This window comes from Phaethon lepturus, unplaced genomic scaffold (genome assembly GCF_000687285.1).
Source record: "Phaethon lepturus isolate BGI_N335 unplaced genomic scaffold, ASM68728v1 scaffold34923, whole genome shotgun sequence".
Taxonomy (NCBI): Eukaryota; Metazoa; Chordata; class Aves; order Phaethontiformes; family Phaethontidae; genus Phaethon; species Phaethon lepturus.
In genome coordinates this window covers 1-8,618 of record NW_010530615.1, presented here as the reverse complement: position 1 = coordinate 8,618, position 8,618 = coordinate 1, and the positions used below count along the sequence as shown (strand labels likewise).

The following is an 8,618-nucleotide window of genomic DNA, read 5'->3' as shown; positions in this document are numbered from 1 at the left end:
GTGTGGACGTGGCACTTGGGGACATGGTTTAGTGGGCATAGGGGTGTTGGGTTGATGGTTGGACTTGATGATCTTAAAGGTCTTTTCCAACCTTAATGATTCTACGACTCTATAAATCTTCAAAGATTTTACCAATACCAGGGAAGCCACTCCAAAACAGTGTACTGGGATGCTACCAAGTCCCTGCCAGCTACTGAAAATATGTTTAAATGAAGGACAGCAAGTCATCTGGGTACATACCAGCCCGCTGGCTTTAACCAGGGGAGCTTCCAGGTCCGGGTAGACGTTCTCCAGGTACCACCGGAAACTTTTGCACTGAAGCTTCTTTCGCAGTTGGATTTGTTGAGTCAGGTCACCAACATCCAGGTTTTTCAAGACCAAGTGGTAAGCGTGGCCGTAGAATAGCTCCTTGTACTCGTCCAGCCAGACCTCTGCAACACGGGCCAAGTTCCTCTCCACTGTTCTCACCCGATCTTTTGGGAAGGAATAAGGATTGTCGTTCCTGAAAATGTGCCCAACTCTGGAGCACGGAACAATCTCAATCTCTCCTCCGCACATCCAGACCTGAGAAACAGAGGTTGCTTTGATAGAAACAAGGGGAAATGTTGGGTGCTGGCTTTGGGCAACCCAGAAGAGAAGCAGAGAAGCAAGTAAACTGCCGGGAGTTTACTGTGACGGGTCTCCAGCATGGGGTCACCCCGGGGAGCCACCGGCCGAGCCCCAAGCACCCACGGCAGGCTGGTGGGGATGCAGGCACTGACAGGCTGCTGAGAGCGACGTACCTTGAATGAAATCTCCATATTTTCACCTCCCCAAACATCCAGTCCTGGGTCATACATTCCTAGCTCAAAAAAATACTTCTTATCGATGGAAAAAAGGCCACCTGCCATGACTGGGCACCTGGGAACACAGAAGCCACACGGCATGTCAGCTGGTCGGGAAGCACCCGTCCCTTTCTCCTTGTTTTAACAAGGGAATTGTCGAGAAGCTGCGGGCTAATGCATGCTGAGGGACGGCACCTGAGCCTGCACTTACACAGACAGCAAGGACCACCGATTTGTCACTTTGCTGCAGGCTGACAGGCGCAACGTTAAAAGGGATGGTGTTTGGGTGGTTTTAGCCAGCCTGAAAGCCGTAAAGGGGCATGGAAGGGACACGCGCACCGGTATGTCCTCCTGGCCCTGGCAGCACCAGCAAAAAGCCAGCCGTGCTGCAAGAGGCGAGAAAGGCTGGCTGGGCTTTGCCCACATCTGATGATGCGATTGCCCACCATGCCTTTGTTGTCCTTACAAGCAAAAGGAAAACATTTAGCTTTGAAGAAGCTTTTGTTGCTAAATTATTAACAAAGGAACAGTTTGATTCACAAAGCTCTCACATTTGCTTTTTTTTACCTTATTATATCAGTTTCCTTGATTTTATTTTTCTCGATGACCTCTTGCGGAATCTGCCTCCATCCAAAATTCATTGGCCAAGTAAAAATCCCACGCTGAAAGTTGTCCACGGTCATGTAGCTAAACGGAGAAAAGATCGGGATGACTAAATCTGAGTCACATTCCTGATTGAAATGTCACCCCTAATGAGTGAAGATGAGTATCTGTACATAATTAAAACAAGATTTTAACAAATTTCATCAGGAATCCTCTTCATGTGCTAAAAGTCATGAAAAAGCGAAAAGGTGCATGCGATAAACAAAGGGGCCACGTCCACTGCTAATGTTTATTTCTGGTGTACACCAACATGACGTATCCCTTGTGAAACGCTCCTGAAGGCCAGTTAGGAGGTCTGGACCTGCATCTGCCCGTAGTTAGTATGTGGGTGCTCCCAGTAAGAGGTTTTGCTGAACCCACTGGCATGGGTTTTGGGTTTCCCAGGGGTGCGAGCCGCCTTACCTCATGTCCTTGTCGCTGATGACCTCGATGACAGGGCAGGCGACCTTAGCCCGGCTCAGGCGGACCCTTTCCAGCAGTGGCTCCAGCCACCCCACATTGCACTCCACGTGCGAGTCCAGGAACGTCAGGACAGCGCCTGCGGCAGAGGCCAGGGCAGCATCAAGCCCCAGACACCCCGTCCCCCTCCCTCTCCAGGTGGCCTCTGCACTGGAGGGTGCTGCTGACGGTGCCACGACTCTCCATGGCTCCCAGAGCCCTCCTGGCCACAGCCCAGAGCACGTTTTTACCCCTCGGCCCTCGTGGCCTGCTGAGCAAAGCAGGGCGGCTCCCGGCAGAAACGGCCGTTTCGGTGCCGACAGAGCCTGGCCGCGGAGCCGGGGCGGCACAGCTGGATATACCGGCTGCCACTTGCTAGGGCCAAGCCGAGGTGCCGGACAAGCTGCTGCTCGTCCTCTCATCAGACCCTCATGCTTCACATACCGAAAAGATGCCCTTAGTCCATTGGGAAGGGACTAAAACTCAATGCTGGAGATGGCTTATCAGCACCTCTGGGGGGTCCAGACAGGGCTGTAAAATGGCTTTTGTCCTACCTTTGGCGATTGCCGCTCCTGCCAGTCTGGCCCGTATTAGACCATGCCTCTCCTTGAGATGGAGGATCTTCACTTTTGTGAACCGTGACATGTATTTGTCCAGCTTCTCCTTGAGGTACCCTGCGGAGAAGGAGAAGGAGAGGGTGCAGTTGACTTACCCATTTCACACCCATTTCCAGGGTGATTTTTTTTGCAAGCATCTCCAGGACACACCAGGATCCTCACGTCTGGGGCGTGAACATCTGGCCACAGCTGCAGGGCTTCTGGTGCACGGCACTGCAGTCTGAGCCTGCTCTCCGGTGAAACTCCCAGCCGCGTCAGTGCCAGAAGGTCTAGGCTGATGCTGACGAGTATAAAAATCTCTGTTGCAGATGCGTCTCCTGGTACTCACCGCTGACCGGTGTGGATTTTGGTCCTGGGGGCTCGCCAAGGGCTGCCCAGCTGTCCTGGATCTGCCCCTCCATAGGAGGGGCCGCGGGTGGTGGTATCATCTCCTGCTCCCTGCACAGTGGGCAGCGCTCCACATCGGTGCGAACCCAGCGGATGAAGCAAAGGCAGACCCGTACCCGGCGCTGGCCGATCGCAGTGACGCGCTGCATGCAGAAGATGTGGAAAGTGGAGAGCAGCGAGTGTTGGGCTTTTGGTGACAGGCCACGAGTGGAATCCCAGTTCACGATCCAAACCAGGTATCAAACGATTGTTCAAAGACTCCAAAATGAATTTTTTTTCTTCATTGTACTATAATTGCAACTAAAATCTGGTTGTCAATGGGTTTTCCTTTGCCTAAAAAAATATTTCTTTTGTGCTCTTCAAATTCCTCAATATTAAGCACCACATTTAAAGACTCAGCCCAAGTTTAAACTGCACGAGGGTTCGCTCTGGCAAATCTCTACTTTTCAGGTTGCCTTTGTCATGGTTTCCTGTGGCTGTGGAGGCAGCTGGTGGTAAACTCTCAGGAAAAAGAGGGTGTGAGAAGGGTGGCTTGGGGGTCTCGAGTGCCGGGCGGTCCTGTCTGCAGGCGGCTCTCCCGCGGCAGGGGAGCCCCGGGGCACCCGCCGCGGGGCTTTGCGGCTCCAAGCCCTTCGTTTGGAGCCAGCCACTCATTCACATCGTTTGGTCTGCGGGGAGGATCCCCGACCTCCCTCACCAGTGGGCTTCATTGATTCTTTTTGGTTTTCTCTGGGAGAATACAACGGCATTTCAAAAGCCAGTTAAAAGCTTTGAAAGGCTCCAGAGATGAGACATTTGCAGACAGGTTTGCTGCAGGTTATTGCTGCTGCTGCTTGGACTACAGCAATGCCGAGCACAGCTCTCCGTAATTCACCCATGCCCACGAGGTTTCGGTCGCAAACACAGCGTTTGAGATGTTCACTGGCTAACGGGCAGTCACAAAGGGAAGCCGCAGGGAGAAAGTAAAATGGAAACTTGAAAAGATGCTTTTCAGGGGAAATGGTATAAATATGTTTTAATGATTATTTTAAAAATTAGCAAACTGAGTCTTCTTCCTCTTTTTTGCACCTATTGTCTTGTTGCATTGTAGGGTCTTTATATGCATGGCATGAGCTCTGAAGTTTGTCTGAGACAGCACTTTCCCTGAAGAACCAGCAGTTGGAAAATTACATCATACCTAAATTTTTAAGGGCTGAAGTCAGCAGAGAGCCAAAGCATTACAAAGCAGAGGTTCGATATCATCCAAAATGCCTGTGAGCACACATGCAAAGCCACTGCACACACCGATGCTTTTACTGCAACTACCCCGTTCTCTGAGCAACCTGGGAAGCGCGCGCTGTTCCTTCCCTGCCGCCAGCACTGAAAACACGGGGCACTCGTCTGGAAATTGCACAGAGAAGGGTGACAGCATCTAATTTACAAATGCGCAAGCCCTTGAGCCGGGACACCCTGAAGCTGCGTGGGTCGGCTGGGACCGAGCTCCCTGGTGCTGCTGGCCCCAGCGCCTCTGGCAGCCCCCGGCACACGTGCAAAGCAGAGCACAAGGAACGCGCAGCCGTAAACGCAGCAGCTGTTTAAGTGAGCGCATGGGGATGGGGGAGACGTGAATGATAACGGCTGGGGGGGGGGTGGGGGTCTCGATCCGCCACAGCCGCCCCCAGCACCCAGCTGGCCTCTGATCCCCCTCCTCTGGAGAGATAACGGCGCCCGCTGCAGACGCGCTTCAACACGCTGAAAGGAGAAAATGCGATTTCTTTCGACTCTTCAGAATTGAATTACAGAGAACAAATTGTATTTTGGCCTCAAGTTATATTAGTTTCGTGAAGGTAGAAGAAGCTTCACCTACCTTTAGTGCTGAAGTCGTCCACCAAAATGACTTCTTCAATCAGGTGTGGAGGAGATCTGTTGAGGACGCTGTGAACGGAGCGAAGGAGGGCGGACCACACTTCATCCACAAAGCACATGATGATGGTGGTGGTTGGGAGGTCATCGTGAACCCGCTGCTCAGAGCACCTGCAACGGCAATATGGGCTCACAGGCGACGGCCGGTCGCACTCCTGGCTTAGGGTTTGTTGGGGAAATGCACGGGGGGGGGAATGCCCAATATAGAGAAATATGGAGACAAACCCCTGTGATGGGATTTTGTCAAGAGAGGAAGCAGAGGGGTGAGGGGGGGGAACTCCTCACACAGCCCTGCAGGGATAGGACACACTCCTTTCTAACAGGGACCTCTTTTTAACTCCCTGCCCCCGGTGACAATATCTCCATTCTGTGAGCAGGCAGCGCAGAGGCCCCAGGAGCAAGGCCCGTCCCAGCCCTGCACCACTGGCCTCGGGAAAGGACCCTGCGATGCTCCGAGCACCCACAGGGCTGGGGATGCAGGGCTGCATCAGATAGCCTCGTCGGAAGAAAAGAATCCCCCAGCAAAACGCGGGGAAATGGCCGTTTCTCTTCACGAAGGGTTACTCAGCACAGCAACTTGTCGAACATGCAGACAGCGAGGAAGAGTTGCCCAGTCCGGCTTCTGCATCTAACTCCAGGGACTGTGGAGGATGGGAAAACATTCAAGCATCTGAATTTCATGTACGACAGTACAGGTGGGTCCTCTCCCTGAGCACCCACGCCTCCCCACGGACCCCCCGGCCCGGCCAGCCGTGCCCCGAGCCCACGCGCAGGGGCTCTGAGCGGCGCTCGCTTCCCTCGCAAACAGCCAGTGATATGCATCAGTGGATCCGAGGCAGTGATAAAATTTCTCCTGTGTCTATGAGTTTGTCATTTTATTCTGTGACAGCCAAAAATGCAACAGCTGCGTCAGGCCTGTGTCTTCGGTGTTTGAACAGAAGGTCGACGAGCAGCTTTTCTCATCTTCCATCTGCAATTCGAGCACGGCTCCGCTGCCTGCCTGGGGGAGCGGGGCTCCCTCAGCTCTCCCACCTGCGAGCGGGTCTCCAGGCCTGCAGAGCGCCTGGCAGAGCGCTCCTCTCCCCCAGACTGGCCGGCTCATCCCAGAACACCCACAAACTGCTGGGACGTGCTTCCGCTCGCTTGTCAACAAGCTGAAGTCTGATAGCGGGTTTTTCTCTCTCGTCCTTCCAGAGCAGACCTCCTGCAGGCAGGACAGGCACCAGCCTCTCTGCAGATTAACTTCTCAGTGGTGAAAACAGTTTGGCTCTGCTGTCAGCAACGGACAGAAAACAGGGATAGGTATATGGCAGCGTATGGAAAATCGACTTGTTCTTCTGTCGTGATGCAGGGGCCCTCGGGTTTGGCTGGTGCCAGCTCAGACGCTGATGCCAGGGCACTGTGCAGCGCAGACCGCGTGGTGTTTTGGAAGAAAACTCAGAGGTATTTCAGGGCTTCACAGCTCATCAGATGTGCTCGGGATAAGAGAAAGTAACCCTCGAGTTACTCTCTGTTGCAATCCTTGGGACATGTCTTTCTGTTTCCCTCTGTAGCCTGGTTCTCCTCGGGCAGCGGCCAGGGCTGGCTCGGCCAGGAGGGGATATGCTGTTTGATGTGGTTTGGCTGGAAACCGTAATGGTGTTGGCCTGTGGCGACGGGACCTCTTCGCAGCGTGGAGGGGTGGTTTGGGGGTGCTGGCAGGGCTCCTGGGGTCGACGGTGAGAAAGCAGGGGCTGAACTGCTGGAGAGGTCACTTGCAAGAAGGAGACAGGACAAGAAGGGAAAGCAAAACTGGGAGAAAAGAGATGAATTTGTAGTTGCTCCTACAGTGAAACCAAGGAGGCAGCTCACGGGGCGAGGAAGGACAGAGGCCATGGACAAAGTGGGAGACAGCTGCCGAGCACAACAGCTTTCATTGCACAGAGAGAGGGATGTGAGAGCAGCTGAGAAAATGCAGCCGAGCCCCAAGCTGTGAAGGCTGCGTGCAGCCAGGCAGCACCTGCTAAGAGGACTTTTCTCTTTAGCTCCTTCGTTAGCAGCAAACGGGCTCTTGGCCAAAGCCTGCGGGTACCCTGGGCAGCTGGAAAGCATCTGCGCGAGGGCGATGGGAAACCTCAAACTGAGGAACATCCTTTTCTCCCTTCTTACCTAAAAAAGTAGAATTTCTAGGCAGAGAACAACGTGTTATTGTTGACCCCCAGCTAAAGATATTTCACAATGTCCTGTGTGAGTTTGGGCTCCATTTCTTTGCTAACTATATACATATATGTACATACATATGTATTTTTTATATATGCGTATATAATACTTAATATATATAACTAATGTTAAGTAGAAGTCAAATCCTTTTGACATTCATTGACCCCTAAACCGGCCTTTAAACAAAAATAGCCCACAGCCTTTATGTTCTGTTGACACCACCCTGAAAGCCAGCAAAATGTAGACTCTTAAGTTGCTGAAGTTGCTTTGGGAAAATGTCCCCTTAGGTTTGCCGCCCCCGAGCTTGGAAGCAGCCTGGCACTGAAGACCTGAGCCGCAGGGGTGCCCAGCCCCGTCCTCTCCCGGCTGGCAGGCGCAGCTGGGGTCGCTCCCCACGCCTGCCGGCACGGGTGCTAACTTACCCAGACCATACCGTGCCATCCGGGCATGTGACATTTTTTTGCCAGGCCAGGAAATCCAGGTCTGTGTCTAAACCCGGATAACTCAGTTGTTACCAGTAGCCTGGGCCGAGGTCAGAGGCGCACAGGGACCTTCGCTGCCGGCGCTGAAATGAGGTCCAGGGCTCCTGGGCCGGGCTCTGCAGGGAGTGCTCCCTACAAGCCTCCTGGCCAGCCCCAGCCTTCAGCTGTGCGGCTTGTGCATCCTGCTCCTCCATGGTGGGGCTCTTCCCGCACACGTCTCTGCAGAGGCACGGTGCTCGGCAAGCACCAGCACCGTAAGCAAAGCTCAGAACGCAGCAAGCATTGCACACGGATAAGCAGATGGAAGGCTGTGACAGGACAAGTTTCCTGTCAGCCAAATTTCAGCGGTCTAGGCCCAGCACTCCAGCAAGGGTCACGAGAGGAACTGGAGTCTAAACTGGGAGAAACTGGAAGACTCCAGCAAAAAGGTAATGTGCTGGGTTTTTTTGATCACCAAGAGCTGCCAACAGCCCTTGCCATGAGCTGGCCCTTACGGCCTGATGTCTGCCGTGCCAACAGGAGGCACAGGAGTGTCCCAGGAACCAAATGCACAAATATCAAAACCAAACAAGTGTTTTGGTGCTGCACCCGATAAACCAGGTGACATGAGCCGCGTTGCCTGCCTCGTACCCCAGCCTCTTTGTACAGCAGGGCTTAGCGGTTAAGACGATCTGCAAATTTTACCCAGTTTTAGGTTTAACAAGCTGCGCTCACCTGGAAAGGCAAAGCCGTCTGACCGCTAGCACACGTGAAGCGAAGGCCTCGGCATGCCCAGCAGCCCTCCCTGGGAGCCACCGAGCAGGGGCGCGGCACAGGTATTTGTGCAGGGGAAGCAGATCTTACCCGGCAGGCCTGGTGTCCGCTATGGCTCGGTCTATGGGGATCAAATCGCTGAGGTAGACATTAAAGTTTCCTTCTTTCCATCTACTTTTTGCTTCTTCTTGTTTACCGCCAGGGACTGCAACAGGCCGCCCAAACTGGCCAGGAGCTTGGGGGTCTCTCGGGGCAAGCGTTGCATCCACGGACAAGACCCTGTGCGTTCCCGGGCTGGCCCCCGGCCGGGCAGCGCGGCTGCTCCCACCTGCCTTCTCCTGCCCGTCCTCGCC

General features: G+C 53.8%; 1 protein-coding gene across 1 annotated transcript; it reads right to left on the bottom strand.

Moving 5' to 3' along the window:
• Positions 1-240: 240 nt before the first annotated feature.
• Positions 241-8,559, bottom strand: GALNT5 (polypeptide N-acetylgalactosaminyltransferase 5; the record flags this gene model as incomplete). The annotated part of the gene is made up of 7 exons (XM_010284304.1): positions 241-564; positions 783-900; positions 1,392-1,511; positions 1,890-2,025; positions 2,480-2,599; positions 4,776-4,942; positions 8,356-8,559. Coding segments are annotated over 7 exons (1,189 nt in total), but the record flags the coding sequence as incomplete, so codon positions are not given.
• Between the last annotated feature and the right edge of the window lie 59 nt (positions 8,560-8,618).